General features: G+C 39.6%; 2 protein-coding genes across 11 annotated transcripts in view; one reads left to right on the forward strand and one right to left on the reverse strand.

The window, feature by feature from the left end:
- The window catches only part of LOC146981446 (uncharacterized), a 34,022-nt gene extending 23,232 nt beyond the window's left edge, over positions 1-10,790 (forward strand). For 2 of the 10 annotated variants that reach the window (XM_085786651.1, XM_085786647.1), the window contains 11 exons: positions 57-605; positions 2,011-2,099; positions 2,461-2,682; positions 2,928-3,107; positions 4,020-4,119; positions 4,575-4,706; positions 5,677-5,763; positions 6,554-6,652; positions 7,107-7,148; positions 8,703-8,735; positions 9,701-10,788. In XM_085786651.1, coding sequence (XP_085642777.1) covers positions 57-605; positions 2,011-2,099; positions 2,461-2,682; positions 2,928-3,107; positions 4,020-4,119; positions 4,575-4,706; positions 5,677-5,763; positions 6,554-6,652; positions 7,107-7,148; positions 8,703-8,735; positions 9,701-9,731 — 1,564 coding nt within the window. In that variant the 3' untranslated portion in view covers positions 9,732-10,788. Of the gene's footprint in view, positions 1-56; positions 606-2,010; positions 2,100-2,460; positions 2,683-2,927; positions 3,108-4,019; positions 4,120-4,574; positions 4,707-5,676; positions 5,764-6,553; positions 6,653-7,106; positions 7,149-8,702; positions 8,736-9,700 lie in introns of all 10 variants that reach the window. The other 8 variants (XM_085786644.1, XM_085786642.1, XM_085786646.1 and 5 more) reach the window with 8 other exon arrangements.
- A 2,178-nt stretch (positions 10,791-12,968) lies between these two features.
- On the reverse strand, positions 12,969-14,744 carry LOC146981447 (beta-1,3-galactosyl-O-glycosyl-glycoprotein beta-1,6-N-acetylglucosaminyltransferase-like). Its single transcript, XM_085788167.1, has 4 exons — positions 14,340-14,744; positions 14,129-14,222; positions 13,556-13,960; positions 12,969-13,450 (listed from the first exon to the last, which is right to left on the reverse strand). The coding sequence occupies exons 1-4, from the start codon at positions 14,645-14,647 to the stop codon at positions 12,971-12,973; spliced, it is 1,287 nt and encodes a 428-aa protein (XP_085644293.1). The 5' UTR covers positions 14,648-14,744; the 3' UTR covers positions 12,969-12,970.
- Positions 14,745-19,687: the final 4,943 nt, after the last annotated feature.

Genomic DNA, 19,687 nt, shown 5'->3' on the forward strand with positions numbered 1-19,687 from the left:
TTTATGAATTTCTCTTTCTCATGGCACTGATCCCCAACCACCCACACCGCTGGAAGAGGACACCAAGATGTGCCATGCCAGCTGTCGTCCCTGCTAACCAATGAGAATGCTGCATATCAGTGGACAGGAAGTCAGAATGTAACTCAGGGACAAACCCAGTATGGCTACAACTACCACCACATCGACCAAAGAACTGAAAACCAGAGCATGCTCTCGGCCTGTGGAGATACCAAATCTAGCAGCCAATATCAAAACACCACAGATGTGTATGCTGAGTTTACTAGCGATGCCACAGCCGTACAGTACAGGTCTGAGCAGCCTGAGCGCTATTACGAAGCTGGAGTTAATGCTGAGTACAGCTACGATGATCCAGATTCCAAGTTTCAGTACATAGCCCAAAGCCACAGCCGAGAGGACCCCAACTCCATGTGCACATCTGAACTTCAGTGCTCCCAGTATCAAGCCGATGACCAGTGTCAGTATGAGACAGACCATGTTCATTACCAGTGTGATGGTCAGCCTTTCTACCAGTCAGATGCCCCCCCTGAGAGGGAAGATCATGCTCGGTATGTGCCTGAGGGATACGTTCACTTCCTTCTGTCAAGGTGGGTGTTCACACCTTCAGACTCACTTTACCTTTCAACACGTTCAGCACTGTACTTTTATAGTTCTGTCTAGGATAATACATTATTTGATCTTCAACAGTTAATCTATAGATTAAAAGAAATATTTGATTGTTCCCAAAAGTTTGATTTTTTTCTGTCTGTTATAAATGTGTGAAAGACAGAGAGATAAATAGTGGAACAGCATTGCTTATCCAAAGGGTTAGAGCTGCTGTTTTTTGACACACAGGTTGACACAGATCACTGCATAGGTCTACAGCAGATGTACAGATTTCAAAATGTATTACCCCACCCCATGTGAAGGGACATTACTCCCACACTCGTGGTTTTCAACATTTCCTTTTTTGCTGTTCTCGTTCTTCCTGTCCGTACTAGCTATCTAAAGATATTTTCCTAACACAGCTTCCACTGGTAGGGTGACAGCTCTTGTTCCAGTCCAGCCTGTAGGCGTGAAGTTGGAAAGACATGGCTTTTTGTCACTCCATGAAGTACAAACCAGAGATGCTGCTGAGCTGCATTATGGTCTGATATCGCAGTCTGACAGGCTATTTTTATTTTTATATGTTATTTCACATTCAATAGCCCCATATGTTTCAACCAAGACATCAACAGTCTTGTTTAGTATTCAGTTTAATACAGAATGTGTGTGCACATACATGTACTCTGTGAAATGTGACGTTTAATTGGGTCCTGTTGGCAGTTTCATTGTGGTATTTGCATTTCCCCACTTTGTAATTCTGATGACCTGCCCCCTCTTTGGGGCACATAACCCTCCCCTGTCTCTTATTCTATGTGAGTGTGTGTTGGTGCACATACTCAATAGACTTTTCCAAAATCAAGAGGTCATGTGATTTGATAATGTGGAAAGAGAGTGGTTCAGTCACTCGTGCTGGGAAAAGACAGGAAAAGTTTCCTAAGTTTCCTAGAATAGCTATTTTTTAAAGAGAAAAAAGAGGAAAGCTTGTCTGTTCATGTGTTTCTTTATGTCCATTATGTGTACTGGTTTCTGTGTACTGCCTCTCTCTATTGTTATCAGGCCTTATGCAAATCAGAGTATGTTAGTGGGGCTTTGGTTGGGGGGAGGTAGCAACACTGCTCTGTATTGTTTCCTTAGCCCACACGTGCAGCCTGGGAATGAAGCAGTGAGTCGCTTTCTGTCCGTTTGCTTTGTCACTTCTGTAATCTTTCATGTCTGGAGTCAAATGAACAGATTTTTACCTCTTCCTTATTCAATGTAATGGGAAAAGTTAGATTTGTACTCTCTGTAGATGATTATCTTTGGCTTTTTTGGCCCAATACTATGCATAGCTGTGCCTATGGTGGCAGTAGTGATAGCAATGATAATTTATGTTGTGGCTCATTATTGTCTATCTGTGCCTCTGAGCAGACACTCTCAACAGAGAGACAGTGGAGCAGGAATGATGATGAAGATGGCCTCCAGTGAGGAAGCTGCTGAGGAGATGGATAACAGAGAAGGTAAATAAACAGCAAGACATAACTCAACATATATTATTCAAGTTATTTAAAATCTTTGAGTATTTAGTGCTTATGATTTATGTTTTACCATATAGATGCAGGTTTTAGAGGCTTAACACTCTTCATATGTTCATTCATATAAAATGTGCTTATTCTGCTTTCTGTTGCGATAAATGGTGGGTGCTCATATGATATTATAAATGCCAAATTATTTTCTAGTTTTTTCAGACTGGCCCCTTTTACTGGATTTGTCAAACCTAAATGTACCTTAATCTATTTTAAGAGGATTAAGGCATCAGTCACATATGGGGAAATTACAGTGGATCTACAGAAAAAAATCAAACCTTCTCTGTCTGATCAGACCCACCCTCCTCAGCAGATCTATCAACTGGCTCTAATCAAAGGAGAAAGCTGACAGCTCCACCAATGAACGTGTCACTGGACCGCAGTGAGGGGTCTCTTCTCTCTGAAGACGCTCTGGACACAGAGGACGAGGCCTTGGATACCGGAGATGACCTGGATGTCAACATTGATGAGCTGGACACACCTGATGAGGCTGACTCACCGGACCTTAACAGACATGGTGAGACAGTCACATGAAAATACACTTGTCTAAATGTGCACAGGAGATGACAGACAGACACATAAACATACTCACATACTGTTTGTATTGTACAAAGATGCTTTACTCTGGTGTAGTGACATTCATCATTTTGTAAATTTGATACGGGTCAGGATTTACCAGTCATTCTCCTCAAATGCTAATATGCATTTTGTTTATTGCCATGTCATCTTGTATAACTTTCATATCCCTGATGTCACAAACAGGGGATTCAGAAGAGTCTTCTCTGGGTGCAGGAGCAGCTTCAAGCGATGCCACTGCAGGACATAGATCCGCCGAAGAGAGCAGTGATAGCAGACTGTGGAGGAGCGTGGTGATCGGAGAGCAAGAGCATCGCATTGATATGAAGAGCATTGAGCCATACAAGAGAGTCATTTCTCATGGAGGTATGCAAGCACAAATGCAAACAATCCAAAACATGGATGTAAACAATCACTACCAGTGTGTTTTGCTCTTGGCTTTCGATTGATCTCTGCTGATGCCCTCCCCGTTTTTGCTCCCTTGTTTGGAAAAATCATATATTTACTTGAGGTTTTCATGCTAGGGACCTTATTGTTTTTAAAAGGCAAACACTTTTTTAGTATTGAAAAATACAAATTTGTTTTTATCAAGTTTTACTGTCTAAATTACTTATAAATGCTGCTATTTTCTGGACATTGTTGAACAATAGCTGCCAGGCTCCACCTTTGCCCTTTACTGTATAATCCAGAAAATTCCTGTCCTCATGGAATTGAAATGGGTACAGGAATTTGAATGCCCAGCTCTAACCTAAATATCAACAATAGCAGTAACTATGTACATGGTGAAAGGGGGGGCAGAGGGAGTTAGAACAGCTCTTGTCTTAATATGCATATTAGACTCACTGCAAATCTATTTTAGAAAATAGCCTACTATTAAAAAAAAGTTTTTCATATCAAATGAGTAGATCTTGAATTCTTTGGACTTTCAGTTCCCAGACTTCATCTAATCTCACTGAATAGATTCTCTTTTGAAGAAGTTTCTATTAGCTATGTATTGAGGATTGATTCTCTCACTACTCCTAAGTTTCAGTTACTGTTGGCATAGACAGAGAGTCAGTGTGAATTCTGATATAGTCTGAATCACTGTCATCGATAACCGAAGACTATAAGATAAACTCCTGCTATGTTAATAACAGTACTGCTGGGCCTTGAATTAGTGGGTCACAGTTATTTACAAGACAAATAAGACAAGAAGAATTGCAAACTGTAGAAAATGTTCACAGGAGTGCACATATGAACTGCAAATGAGACCTTTGTGTTTGTGTTTTATCTTCTCAGGGTATTATGCTGAACAGAATGCGATCATTGTGTTTGCAGCATGTTTCCTACCGGACAGCGACTGTGACAATTACAATTATGTCATGGAAAACCTTTTTCTGTGAGTAACCCCAAATGTATTTGAGCATGCAAAACATAGGCAATCTCTTTTGTATAACCTTATTATAAATATGTATGATTGTTACTATTTTATTATCGTTATAATCACAGTCTCATGGTTGTATGCCTCTGCCACCCAGACTGGTTTCAGGTAACATAAAATATTAGTAATTTGTATGAAAGTTTGATGTATTGAGTAATGGCTAGAGACATGTAATCCTAGGTGATCATAACCTGGACCTTAAACCCTAAAATGTTATCAGTTCATCTTCGAGTCTGAGTGAACATTTGTGCTGAAGAAATTTGAACAAGTTCCATTGGAGATATTGTGTCCATGAGAATTGAATATATGGAAAAATAATAAACCCCTAGCTGTGGCTGTTGCCAACGCGGAAGCATAAAAATATCATGACATGCTGAATTCTAATAGTGTTTTATCTATTTTTTTGTGTCTAGGTATGTGATAAGTACCTTGGAACTAATGGTGGCAGAGGATTACATGATTGTTTATCTGAATGGTGCCACACCCCGCAGGAGGATGCCTGGTTTTAGTTGGATGAAAAAGTGCTATCAAATGATAGACAGAAGGTAATATTCACACATCACACAAACATTGAAAAATAACCTCTCCTTTAAGCTTTCTTTAAGTTTTCTCCCGTGAAAATCTTGCTGTTGTTTTGTTCTGGGGCCAGGACGTGTATCGATACGCACTAGATATACACACAGTGATGCAGCATATAAAAAGTGAGGAATGACACAACACTAGTGACAACAGTTTATTCCTTGTGCAAAAGTGAACTGCAACTCTGGGAGGTGAAGCTGTGGGACATAACTATATGATCACCCTAAGCATCTTGAGTGTGTTCAGAAGACTTGAAAATAAAATGAATAAATGACCAGCACCCACACCCCATTTCTGTTCGATATCAGAGATACTGTAGGTCCCCTTCTACAGCATGACTGACTCAATGTGGCATGACTTAAATATTTTGCCAAGATGTAGCAGTTAGTTATCACTTTATATAACCTGATGACTTGAATGTTTTTAATAAACTCCAGACCAGCATCATAGAAGATTGCTGCTCCTCTTTAACACCACAAAAACAAAGGCAGGTAAAGTAATAAGTTAGTTACTATCTGTTAGTCTCACGGGTAAGCCAGCAGAGGGCGTACAAAGCAAACCTAATGTGAATTGAACCTCTCCTCTTGACTGACTGCCTGGGATAAATATGATAGTGCTGCGCCAGAGATTTTTCACCTTCTTTTTACAGTAAAGTTAGTGGGTACAAGTGGGTTTTACAAAAAAAAAGGAAATAGGCCCGCCAACAAGGACAATTGCCAATTTTACTAGACTGAGTTTGTCTTCATGTTCAGCACAATGTTACATGTGCACAAAGCTTATTTCCTCAAATGTCTAATTTCAGACTTGACTCACGCTGTTCTGTTGCTTGGTAGAAATTCCTTATTATTAATCATTGTAATGATTAATACTTTTTAGTTTTATGAGTGGAGCTTATATTCTTTGTACACCTCTTCTGCTTCCCCTTTTGTCCCACAGACTGAAGAAAAACCTCAAGATGTTTATCATTGTCCATCCTTCCTGGTTCATAAGGACTTTGCTGGGAATAACCCGACCCTTCATAAGGTCTTGCTGTTGTTCTTTATATTCAGACATTTACCATAGGAAGCCCATCAGGTCTAGCCTCATAAACCAGCCTCTCCCGGAAATGCATTTCATTTCATTTCACAGGGAGAGTCTGGCCTCATTCCCCCTGTAAGCGTATGGGGTGGGCGGGAGCTGGGAGGGAGTAGTAGCGTTGACAGACAACTCCATTCAGCCAATCAGCAAGTTGGTATATCAAACTTTTGCCGCATCCAGTTGGAAGAACAGCAAAAACGCCTTTTCCTTCAAGAAACTCAACAAGCGCTGACTCTTGCTCTTGTTTAATTGCTGTAATGGATGCTATTTCAGTAAGAATAATAGTAAAAATAATAATAGTAGTAATTGCTGTTTTTAGGCTGCTACTGCTAGATAGCTCCGCCATGTTTGTTGTTGTAAGAGTCGTGCAGTGTAATGACGTTATCATCCGGGGCTTTGCACCAGTCGGTCCCTGATTGACCAGCGTGCTGTGTCAGTCACAGAAATCTGAGCGGTGACACTGATTGGCTCGGCCTTCTGAGGGTTTCAGGCCATGAATGAGGCCAGACTCTCCCGTGAAATGAAGTGAAAGGAAATGAAATGAAATGCATTTCCGGAAGAGGATGGTTTACGAGGCTACATCAGGTCATTACAAATGCACACATTTTACTCTTGGCCTCATGGCCCTGATTACTTATGACTGTTTGCTATCACTGGAGCCTCTATACCCCATCACAATGCTTACATCAGTTCATTTATTAGTGAAGTAAACCTGTCTGATTTCTGGTTTCCACAGCTCCAAGTTCAGCAGTAAGATCAAGTATGTAAATAGTCTACAGGAGCTTGGAGAAATTATCCCGATGGACTATGTCCACATTCCACCCAGCATCATCAAGTAAGTCAGCTTGTCCTACTATTTAAATGAATGAATATGCACTTAAATATCTCCCTTTGTGTAAACAGTTTGTATTTTGGTGATTGTTTTAAAAGTTTTTAAAATCACCTAATAGCAGTCTGTCAGGACATTTACCCTTTTTCGTTTATGTAAGATAACAAGCCCTGTCATGGTCTGCAAAAGTGACATAATATGAACCATGTTACCAAATGAACTGCTCTAACACCGATCCTCCTCTGCAATTCTGTTAACTCCCATAACCAGGCAAATGGCAAATCTTGGAGCAAGATCTTGAAGTATTTTTAGATCTTTGGCTGCAGTTCGCCTTGGCTTTTTCTAGGTGTTAAAATCTGATGTAATCACATAAATCAACACATAAAAAGCAATAGAAGTATACACTGGAAACACACTTTAAAGTTCAGGCATTCTTATATATCTCTCACTCTGCCCAAAGGTTTGACAAGGGGAGGCCTATACACAGATTTGCATGCATGAGGTAACTCTCTTAACCGGCCTGTGTTGATCGACTGTTTGTGAAAATGTCTCCCCATAAAATCCTTCCAAGCTCCTGTGAATTTTGTCATGCTAGGACTAACCCTACTGACCTTTGGCTGTCTCCTTATCCAACACAAAGCAAGCTCAACATTGATTTTCTTACCTTTTCCAGTCTGTGATGTGGCCCACCATGTAAACTGGTTCATTTTACCTCTCATCTGCAACATTTCAGCAAAAGTCAAACGAACATATAGGCACACAAATAGCCTAAGCTACCCAAGACCAAAGCGCCATTGACCAGTGCCAGGCTGCAGAAAAGGGACAAATTATTTTTTTTGTCGGTAATACAACAGTTATCAGATAATAAGATGGTAATGATTTCAGTGATTGATTGGTCACAATGCAGCCATTCACTATTTATGGTCCCTGCTACATGAGATAAACTTTACTGTAAGTGCAATAAAGAAATTAAAGGGATAGTTCACCCAAAATTAAAATTTCACTCAGTTTCTACTCACCCTCATGTCGACTATGGGTTGGGAGAAGTTTCAGAGTCCTCCGTGCCTTTTTGGAGTTACAGGGGGGGTCCGCGCAGCAGTGCATGTCCATATGACGGTAGCGAACGGGGATCACTTTTCTTCGTCCAAAATATAGACTTATATAATTTTGTTTGGAACAATTTCTCATGTTGGGGCTTCAATACAAGAGGGACATTACAGACGAGCACTATGGAGGTATTTGGATGTTTTTTGGTGTGTCTTTTTGGACGAAGAAAAGTGAGCCCCGTTCGCTACTGTCATATGGACATGCAGTGCTGCACGGAGCCCCACCGTAACTCAAAGAAGGCACGGAGGACTCTGAAACGGCCTTAGTCAACATGAGGGTGAGTAGAAAATTAGTGAAATTTGAATTTTGGGTGAACTATCCCCTTAAAGATTCTGGGAATGGGGACTAATATATTACAGTACACAACAACGTCACACTGGTTTATTTTATAGTGAATTGTTATAGCCCTGTAGTAAGAGGTAATGATTACCCCTTAAGAAGCTTCCACTCAGCTTTACTGTGTAAAAGACAGAGAGTCTGTAGCTGATAAGACTCCATGAAACACACACTTTTTGGTGCTCTAGTGGTGTTGGAGTGGAAATGTCTTATTTTACCTTTAACCTTGTCCGTTATCCGAGAGGCCGTGTCTTACTTGTCACTGGGTATGAATCAGAAGTCAGAAAAGACCTCAAACATCCACGCCCAGTGATAGAGTGTGTGTTAAGAGGTGAATCATTAGCTCTAGTAACTGTTTTATTGTCAGAAATCTATTGCACCTTGCATTGCAGGGCATCTTTGTCGCACACTTCTCTGATCTTCCAACTCCTCTCCTACTTTTGAGCACTGATGCTTGTTTTCCTTTCCCTTCATTCAAATTATTATGGCACTGTTGAAGCAGGCTATTAATCCCCAGCAACTGCATGAGTACTGACAGTTTGATCGAACTGGTTATATGTTTGTCGTTGCCACTAATCCTTGTTCTTTGTCCTCCAAACCAATGCAAAACCAGACTGGATACAGAGTTGCAGGATACAGCAGCTAAGTAAGTAGCGTGACATCTCCCCTGACCGTGAGTGAACGCAACTGAGCCCAAAACGGAAAATCATTGCTGTCCTTTTTAGAGACCCAATATTTTACAAACAGGAAATAAAAAAATACATTTTGTTTATACAGCGCTTTTACAACTCTCAAAGATGCTTTACATAAAACCAAATACAGAGGAAATAAAATACAAAAAATTACATAAGTGCCCAATGCAGAGAGAAGTAAAAAAGGAGAAAGAAAGAAAAATAAATGAAAAGTACATCTCGGAGGTTGCGGTACAGGGAGTGTGGTGGTGGAGCATGTCCGTGAGGTAGGAAGGGGCCTGGTTATGGAGGGCTTTGTGGGTGAAGAGGAGGAGCTTGAAGTTAATGAAATCACTGGCCCAAGCAAACTGGATGTAGATAAATGAGTTTACACATGTTGTGTTATATTGCTTTAACTGCACTGTATCAATATGTAATATCTGAGAACTTGACATTGTTTCTTGTACTTGGAGCAGCTTATCTTATCTTGTTATGACCTGGCTCTACACGGGAAAAACCACTTGATGATTGCCCAAGGCGTAGATGCATACAGACACACTGCTGTGCATTAAAATTTTATACAAATTTCACTGCTAAAAATCAATCAAAATTATTGAAACTAAAGTTTTACACAAATTTAACATCATTGGAGCAATTAACAATTTTGACTATCAAGCCTCGCTCAGCTCTTTGTGCTGGTCTGCTTGCCTCTCAGAGACAGATTCCCAAAACTTCAATGGCGGTGTATCATTGGAGATGGTGGAAATGCTTTTAATAGTATGTAAATCCTTGGCTAGTTTATGGGGTAACTCATGGACCATGGTTATTCGTTCTCACTGGCCAATCACTTTGTTTTAAATGTATAATAATAATAATGCCTCTGTGACAAAGGTGTAACACAGTTCTTTCCCTGTCTTTGTTTGTCTTCTCTCTTCCTCAGAGCTGACAAAAAGGGGAACTCGGCCGTTTGAATACACTTGGCGCCTGCCTATCTCCTCCCTGCAATATGCTGTATTCTACCACAGCATGTCTGAATATAAGCAAACCTGTAGCATGATGTGTCCAGCACTAACAATGTGTCAGAAAGGATTATGCTGTGGTACAAAACAACAGGCAGTTGCTTATTCAGTGAGAGAAGTAGCAACCTGTGGGTGCTGAACACAATACTGTATTTACAGTGACTAAGACTGTCACTGTGTTGGAGGATAGTTGCTTTATCCTGTACTACTGTATGTTACCCAGCACTTGATTGTGTTCCTCATTTGGTAGCTTTTGTTTTCTTTGATTTCATCTTTAATTTTTAACAATGCTATGAGTCTTCTTTCTTTCACTTTGGAGGAATTACTAACCAGCTTTATTACAACCATGAATTCTTCCCTGTCATGTTTCTGGGATGTTACAGTACTATAGCTCTGTCAACAGACGATAATGTCAACAGACAATTTTAGATTGTCATGCTTTACAATAATGTCAATCACACGTGAAAAAAAAACAAAACCTTTGTGTTATTCAAACCTGTGATTTGTAATGGCTCAGAACAGTGTAGGCAAAAACTGTCAGAGGATTTTTACATTATGTCACTGTCTTACCCAACACCTCATACGATCTTGAAAAGGCTACAAGTAGGTAATTCTATCGACATTGAATATCACTGTGAATTTCTTGAGATGTAGCTAAATAGCAGGCGTCAGTAGCTGCAGTAATGTGTTGCATGCTTTCATTTGCATTTTCAATTTAAACACAGTTTAAGGCAGCATTGTGTACTAATTTAAGTCATGCAGTAAGTCAGCTTTTGTGTGTGTGTGTGTGTGTGTGTGTAAGAGAGAGTGAGTGATGAGAAAATATTTTCTTCACAAACAAATGGACAGGTAGAGTACAGGGACTACCTACTGCAGGTGTCCACATTTATTTGACATTTATTTTATTTGCCTTTTTATTATATTTATATACATTTGTTTGTGGCTTGAAAGATATTAATTAGTTGTAAAGTATGTAAAATGTTTTACCTCATTAAAGATTTGTTCCTCCTCAGCAGTCTTTTAAAAAGTATATATCATACACCACACATTGCACAATTAAACAATTGAAATATACCACACCCATGACATTAGCTCTCGTTGCAGCAGCAAACCCATCAAGGCTAATCATTGATCCCTTCATTTTAGCAAAAGTTATTTCCTTGTGCCTTGTCTGCTTCCTACTTGTTGCTCCTTGACCTCAATAGAAAAGCCAACAGAAACATTCAGTAGTAACAGAAAATAGAATAATAAAATAGAATGAGGCTACTGTATGTGCATAACAGACAAAAATGAAACATCACACGTTGACAGTCTTTCCAGTATTTGGTTACAGATCGCAACTATTTGAATAAATGATGTTATTAAGTTCATAAGTCAAACCTATGATAAGGAGGTACAAAAAGTAAGTTTCATACAGTGAAAAACACAGATTTATCTAATTTAAATGAGCAAACTGTCAAGAGGGGAGCAGCAACATCTCACTGTGGCTCATTTGGATTGATGTGTGAGGTGTTAAGTGTCAGGTGTTGAGTTAAAATATTTTTATCCCAAGAAGCCTGCATGATATACATTGATTTATTGTTTGCATTGCATTACCCTGGATGCCCCACCTCTAGTCCTGTAAAATCCCTTAGGACTATGTCCCTTCTGCCATCAGATCCTCAATAGTTGTAGGTAATTATCTTCATGTGCGCAGTAGCTAAATGACTTCCTCTGTCCCCTGACATCATAGTGTTGAAAAATCAATCACAGGCTCCTGCTTTGTCAGTCATGGTGTGCTGGCTGCCTTTAAACCTGGCAGTGACCTAATAATAGTTACGTTAGAAAGTGACGAAGCAAGGGGATTCCTCACCAGAGCACCCTTTTTTCTTAAGACCATAGATTTTAGAAATAAAAAAAAAATCCTACAAATTTTAATCATGTTTTCTGTGACCAAACTTCACCACTGCTTATGAAATAATAATGAATAAATACAAGCTTATTGTATGTTGAGGTTTGAAATGTTTGTTTAACTCCAGATAGGCTTTTAGTCGGACAGCTTGTATAGTTGTCCTTATTGTGGTTTTATGGCCGTGGAAGTATAGAATTCAGGCTTCTTTCTCTGGGTTATTTGTTAAACTTACACAATACACAGGTTGTTACACATAAATTATTATTGTATATATTTTTAAGTTCTATTTTATGATATGATTTGGTTTCCTGCTCTCTTTTTGGATAAATGTTACCAGTCCTTATACAGTATTTAGTGGTATTTACACTTGCCAGTGTACTATTTAGGAACACCTATCTTAAAACAGTGTTGTAGATTTGATTATAAGTGCTGTTAAATTATATAATATGTTGTGACTGTTGACTGTTTCTCAGATTTTGTTCATTGGATTTAAAGAGTTGACTTAATACTGGGAACACTTTATATTATACCAAAGCAATGCAACTACAGCCTCCAAAATGACCAAGATGTTGAACAGTTAAACTAACAACTATTTTCTACCTTCATGTCTACTGCAGGAATGTCGTTTTAGACTATATTGATTTTACCAAGTTGTATCTAAATTAAATGGCAAATTGAGCGCATTTTATTATCAGCAAAAAGGACATTAGTGTTACTTACTTCCTGTGCCTGGCTGCCTTTAAACCTGGCAGTGACCTAATAATAGTTACGTTAGAAAGTGACGAAGCAAGGGGATTCCTCACCAGAGCACCCTTTTTTCTTAAGACCATAGATTTTAGAAATTTAAAAAAAATCCTACAAATTTTAATCACGTTTTCTGTGACCAAACTTCACCACTGCTTATGAAATAATAATGAATAAATACAAGCTTATTGTATGTTGAGGTTTGAAATATTTGTTTAACTCCAGATAGGCTTTTAGTCGGACACCTTGTAGCTGTCCTTATTGTGGTTTTATGGCCATTTCTACCAGACTTGGCCTATTTTACTTTTAATGGCATAGGTTCTGCGGACACAGTCGCCACCACATGAGTAGATGTCCATAAGTGATGATTAAGCCGAAAGAATGATTGAGACTTTTGTTTTTTAGGAAGACCCTATACAGACTCTACCTTTACAGTAGGTAAATTCCAGGCTTACAGCATATTAGATTGTTACGATATTAGCAGCACAGGACCTAATGTCTGTGTTTCACTTATCACAAATGGAAATATAAAGCTAGAAAAGTAGTAGACCTAATATTACTCAGTCAGTGCCTTTTGTCTCAGATACTTCTCCAAGCAGTAGATGGGAATAGGATCAGTGTCCATGTCAAACTTATTGGCAAAGAAATGATGCTGCTCAATCATCCATTTTAAGTCTCCAGGGCCGTATACACAGACTTCCCTGACATGGTTTCCATTACACTCTGGGTACACTGCTTGCACAGCATCTTCTGACCCCTCATGCCCCTGCCACTTCACCAGCCGTGCTACTGAATGCATGTCTGACATGTCATATTTGGGGTGGGGCCTCAATGAACCAGGAACTCCATTCATTCGCTGAATGGTTGCCCAGAGAAATTCATCTGGACTGTAGGTGTCGTTGGCCCACTCGATCAGAGTCTGTATTCGGCTGTCCTCCAACACACTGCGGATGTAGCCTCGGCTAACCACCATGTAGGCACTTCCTGACAAAATGGGAAGGTTGAAGGGAGGTGGATCCTTTGCCTTTTCTGTCCTCTGAGATGGTTGAAAATGCTTATGATCATTTAGGTCAATCTGAATAGAGAGATTTTGCAGCAACAACAGTAATCAATATGTAACTCAGATATTCAAAAGACGTACCTGGATGTTTCCATTAACTATCTTATGAGAATATTTCACCCTCCACTTCTTCCTATCAGGCATTTGTTCCGACTCTAAGCTGTTGCTGCCCTTCAGTGAACGCAGCATCCTCACCATCTCCAAGTTGGTTTTCAGGGGGAAATCCTGGCCACAAAGGTTGATGAAGTATTTCCATTTTGTGCTAGCATTATACAGGTCAGCCATACAGTTAAGGTCAGCCTGGACGCGTGGCCAGGCAGCATAGACCACACTCACAGGCTTACTGACCATGAAAACATTTGGGAAACAGGAAGTGATGCCCGTGACAGCAGAGAGGAATGAGGGCTCTGACTTTTTGTCCACATGGATGCAATATAGATTATGAGGAACATAGATGGCCCGCAGCAGTCGCTCAAAGCTCTGCACCTACAGTACATGGAAAAATAAATGATGCCTTTGATTATTCAACTGAATTTAATTTGTGACATTTGTGAATTGCCCATTTAATTGACACTGGTGGCTTCTGTGAAGTATTCAGAGCTACTTCACAGTTTTAACATGTATTTGAATTTAGATTCAGGGTTTAGAATTTACCTTATGATGAACGACTATAGAGTAAGCCAGTGGGAAGTCCTCTTCTTCTTGGCTTAACGAAACTGTTAGGTATTTCCTGCTTAATTTGAATTTCCTGTAAATAAACAACAAGATAAATGAACAATAAGCAAATAGCACAAGGTAGTCATTTCTGTAAAATAAATATTTAACTGTCTTATACAGTATGTATTAATCGTTTAGAGCAACACACCTGCAGTCTCTGGTTTCATTAATGTAATACTCATTGGGCAAGTGAATGCTCTTGCGAAAGTCTCTAGTGATGCTCAGTAATTTGGCTTTTTCCAGTTCCTCCTCGTCTCCCTTCAGGATCGCTGAACAGTTGCACAATGTGTCTGCGACACCATCAGCATCGGTGTATTCCAACCAGTCATACCCGAAAATGTGAGTAGGAGCCCAGCTTGTCTTTGGGTGAATGAGTAGGGAAAGCATCCATACTGATCCCGCCACAAGACTGATCTTCAGCATCAGTGGCAGCCAGCCCCCGTTCAATAGATTCATTATTTGAGAATAGAGTCTTAACAAGGAAACTTTAACAGAGTGAGTTCTGTATATAGCCCACGTGCACTCAGATTTAAATATCTTACAAATACTAACTGATTTTCAGTTTCTTCTTATGAAATATTACGTGTCGAAGACCTGCAATCATTACAATAAACTTAGCATTTTTATAATATTTAACAGTGTGTAGAGAAGTTCCTCTCTGGATCCAGGGTGATCAGTTGCTTTGCCAGTTATTGTCCCTGCAAGAAAATAAGAGAAGAGAAGAGATGTGAAATAAAAATCTGCTTTCTTGTTACATGCTGATTGTGTGCATAAAAGTCACCATAAAACACATTTCCTTATTAGGGCCGCGGGCAATCGCACCGGGCACTGGTCCCAACAGCTATGAAATAGCTGCAGGGATAGCTGCAGGGACCAGTGCCCGGGCAAAGCCCGGGCACTACTGTTATTGTGTGGATTTTTTCTTATTAGTGTGAATGCTGGAAGCATTCACACTATTGTTATTCGGTTCGGCCATTTTCTGCCTTTCTTCGTCATGTAACTAGTCCTTCATACTTTGTGCTATTTCAACAATTCAAATATCAAAATGTTCAGCCTTTTCGGGACAGGTGTGCTATGTCTTTTCTCTTTTCAACTATTCATACTTTTTGCAATATTCAACTATTTCTGATTTTTTTTTCCCCATAGAGAATGCATTGGAACAGTCTTGAAACTCTTCAAATCTTCTTACTTCTTTCAGCCTGTAAAGCGTCCACATACTTTCAGCTAGAGACTTCATTCAAATTCTGAGCTGTAGACAAACTTCTAATGTATTCATCCTGTATTTACAACTTTTTCATAGCTTGTACCGTTTTTGAGATAAATCCTTTAAAAGCACATGAGGATTTCTGACAAATTTCACACTTTTCAATGAGTGTGTATGGGGTTGGGTCAGAGTGAGTGACATCATCGTTAGAGTGAGAGGGATCGAAAAAACATTCAGGATTTTTTCTGGATAAATTGCCAGCACGGCCACAAATTAAACTCTAGACACATGATTTCCTCACCGGTTTGTAGCCACACTTGTCGTGTCTCATTTAATGTGCTCAAAACAGCAGACAGACTTACAGAATTGTCTCTATGAGCCTAATTGTCCAGCTAGATCCGCTCCAGTGGCTCATCCACTTCAATATAAAAGTAGGAGCTGATTTTTTTAGAAAAGCAGAAATGCCCCCCTTTTCTACCTTGCGACCCTGAGAAAAGTTTTTGCCCTACAAACATTTAATGCACATCAATGTGCTCAGGAAGGTCTCCTTGCCCAGATGGTCAGGAGGACCACATTCTGATAAGAGTTACGGTTCTCTTTTTCTGGGCTGTTTTGGGAAGCTGCTCAGAGCTCAAATCTCTCTGCTCTGCTCTGCTCTGTGTGCAGTGGCCAGCTGTAGTGGCCAGCTCGTTATCAAAGTCTATTAATAGAACAGTGCAGGTGCAGCCTGGCTGCTCGTTAAGATGTTTTTAAACACAGCCCCACACAGACACATGATAAACCAGACTGACAGAGGATGTCCACGCACAAACACAGGCATCACACTCACACAGACAGACAGACACAGTCACACACACACACACATACACAAACAGACAAACACACAAACACAACACTGTTCCACACAGTAAAATGTAAGCATGGTAGTCGCCATGGTAACTTCTGAGGGCAGGCTGCCAATCAATCAGATCATTAGGGAGAGAGGAGTTCTGTGGCGCTTAACAGTTTTACTTTCTGCACATGTACACGCAGACAGAGAGACCGTCAGACTCACACACCCAGACACACACACAGGTTTTCAGCTCAAATTCATCAGGCTCTCAATTATTTTATACTTTTGATGTAAACATCTCCAACAATTAATTTTTTTCTCATGAATTTAAGTTCAGACGTTTAGTCTTTCCAACTCTATTAATAGTAGTACAATTACAGGTGGAGCCTAGGACATAGGATGCAGCTTTTAACATGTGTCCTATCTATCTATCTATCTATCTATCTATCTATCTATCTATCTATCTATCTATCTATCTATCTATCTATCTATCTATCTATCTATCTATCTATCTATCTATCTATCTATCTATCCCCCTCCCTATTTTTAACCCCTCTGTCTCCTTTTTTTCTTTCTTTCTTTCTTCTACTCCTTCATTTGTATTTTACGTAACTTTTTCTATCCTTCCCTCTCTATCCATCCATCCATCCATCTACCTCTTTCTATCTATCATCCCCCTCTCTCTTTTTCTTTCTTTCTTTCTTTCTTTCTTTCTTTCTTTCTTTCTTTCTTTCTTTCCTTCTTTCTTTCACTCACTCCATTTCTGTCTTTTTACTTCTTTGTTTGTTTGATTGTTTCTTTCTTTCTTTCTTTCTATTCCTTTTCTCTTCCTTTGTTTTTACTCCATTTCTTTCTTTCTTTCTTTCTTTCACTCCATTTCTGTTTGTTTACTTCTTTGTTTGTTTGATTCTTTCTTTCTTTCTTTCTACTCCTTTTCTCTTCCTTTGTTTTTACTCCATTTCTTTCTTTCTTTCTTTCTTTCTTTCTTTCTTTCTTTCTTTCTTTCTTTCTTTCTTTCTTTCTTTCACTCCATTTCTGTCTTTTTACTTCTTTGTTTGTTTGATTCTTTCTTCCTTTCTTCCTTTCTTTCTTTCTTCCTTTCTTTCTTTCTTTCTTTCTTTCTTTCTTTCTTTCTTTCTTCCTTTCTTTCTTTCTTTCTTTCTTTCTTTCTTTCTGTCCTTTTCTTTTTTCTCTCTTGTTTCTTTCTTTCTTTCTTTCTTTCTTTCTTTCTTTCTTTCTTTCTTTCTTTCTTTCTTTCTTTCTTTCTTTCTTTCTTTCTTTCAACAATTTCTTCAGCTCATTCAGCATTGCTGGAAGCATTCACACCATTTCCATTCTTGGAAATGTTTTTTCTAGTTAGTGTGAATGCTGGAAGCATTCACACTATTGTTATTCGGTTCGGCCATTTTCTGCCTTTCTTTGTCATGTAACTAGTCCTTCATACTTTGTGCTATTTCAACAATTCAAATATCAAAATGTTCAGCCTTTTCGGGACAGGTGTGCTATGTCTTTTCTCTTTTCAACTATTCATACTTTTTGCAATATTCAACTATTTCTGATTTTTTTTTCCCCATAGAGAATGCATTGGAACAGTCTTGAAACTCTTCAAATCTTCTTACTTCTTTCAGCCTTTAAAGCGTCCACATACTTTCAGCTAGAGACTTCATTCAAATTCTGAGCTGTAGACAAACTTCTAATGTATTCATCCTGTATTTACAACTTTTTCATAGCTTGCACCGTTTTTGAGATAAATCCTTTAAAAGCACATGAGGATTTCTGACAAATTTCACACTTTTCAATGAGTGTGTATGGGGTTGGGTCAGAGTGAGTGACATCATCGTTAGAGTGAGAGGGATCGAAAAAACATTCAGGATTTTTTCTGGATAAATTGCCAGCACGGCCACAAATTAAACTCTAGACACATGATTTCCTCACCGGTTTGTAGCCACACTTGTCGTGTCTCATTTAATGTGCTCAAAACAGCAGACAGACTTACAGAATTGTCTCAGTGAGCCTAATTGTCCAGCTAGACCCACTCCAGTGGCTCATCCACTTCAATATAAAAGTAGGAGCTGATTTTTTTAGAAAAGCAGAAATGCCCCCCTTTTCTACCTTGCGACCCGAGAAAAGTTTTTGCCCTACAAACATTTAATGCACATCAATGTGCTCAGGAAGGTCTGCTTGCCCAGATGGTCAGGAGGACCACATTCTAATAAGAGGTACGGTTCTCTTTTTATGGGCTGTTTTGGGAAGCTGCTCAGAGCTCAAATCTCTCTGCTCTGCTCTGCTCTGTGTGCAGTTGGTCCAGCTGTAGCGGCCAGCTCGTTATCAAAGTCTATAAATAGAACAGGTCAGGTGCAGCCTGGCTGCTCGTTAAGATGTTTTTAAACACAGCCCCACACACACACATGATAAACCAGACTGACAGAGGATGTCCACGCACAAACACAGGCATCACACTCACACAGACAGACACACACAGACGCTCACACACAGTCACACACACACACACATACACAAACAGACAAACACACAAACACAACACTGTTCCACACAGTAAAATGTAAGCATGTTAGTCGCCATGGTAACTTCTGAGGGCAGGCTGCCAATCAATCAGATCATTAGGGAGAGAGGAGTTCTGTGGCGCTTAACAGTTTTACTTTCTGCACATGTACACGCAGACAGAGAGACCGTCAGACTCACACACACACACACACACACAGGTTTTCAGCTCAAATTCATCAGGCTCTCAATTATTTTATACTTTTGATGTAAACATCTCCAACAATTTATATTTTTCTCATGAATTTAAGTTCAGACGTTTAGTCTTTCCAATTCTATTAATAGTAGTACAATTACAGGTGGAGCCTAGGACATAGGATGCAGCTTTTAACATGTGTCCTATCTATCTATCTATCTATCTATCTATCTATCTATCTATCTATCTATCTATCTATCTATCTATCTATCTATCTACCGTATTTCCTCTAATAGAGGCCGAGGCCTTTATTTACTTTAGCTGCCCAGGGGAACCGGCCTGTATTGGAGACCGGCTTATATTTGAGAGAGGCTATTATTTCTTCCTCTGTTTCATGCTGGTGCTCAAATTTGACAGTTACCGTGCTCAGTTTTCATTCTGCCTACAATTAATTATATTTTTTTACACATTACTGTAGCAGGTACCGCAACAGCAGCGATCAGCTGGACAGGATTAGGCTAATAAACGCTGGAGCACAAGTGACCAGTTTTGTCACAGATCGGGTAGCGTCGCAAATCGGGTAGTGACACGCCATGCTGCTAAAGCTCTCTTCGGTCGAGTTGTCAGTGACTGTTTCCTTGAAGCGTGGGTTCATGTGGCACTTCAGATCTAGCTACTGCCATCTGCTGGCACTTGTGGGTTACTGCATCCGTGTTTGGCCGCCTGAGACCAGTGCATCCACAGTGACTGAAATTCAGGTTT

The sequence above is a fragment of the Trachurus japonicus genome, chromosome 9 (genome assembly GCF_045865225.1).
Source record: "Trachurus japonicus isolate A0001 chromosome 9, Traja_1.0".
Taxonomy (NCBI): Eukaryota; Metazoa; Chordata; class Actinopteri; order Carangiformes; family Carangidae; genus Trachurus; species Trachurus japonicus.

What these genes read in the sequence shown, in the direction of transcription:
- LOC146981447 (XM_085788167.1), bottom strand. Translation starts at nt 14,647, where the DNA reads ATGAATCTATTGAACGGGGGCTGGCTGCCACTGATGCTGAAGATCAGT. An exon ending in CTATAGTCGTTCATCATAAG is followed by an intron (nt 13,961 to 14,128) that starts GTAAATTCTAAA and finishes CATGTACTGTAG; the next exon opens with GTGCAGAGCTTTGAGCGACT. An exon ending in TAGTTAATGGAAACATCCAG is followed by an intron (nt 13,451 to 13,555) that starts GTACGTCTTTTG and finishes CAACCATCTCAG; the next exon opens with AGGACAGAAAAGGCAAAGGA.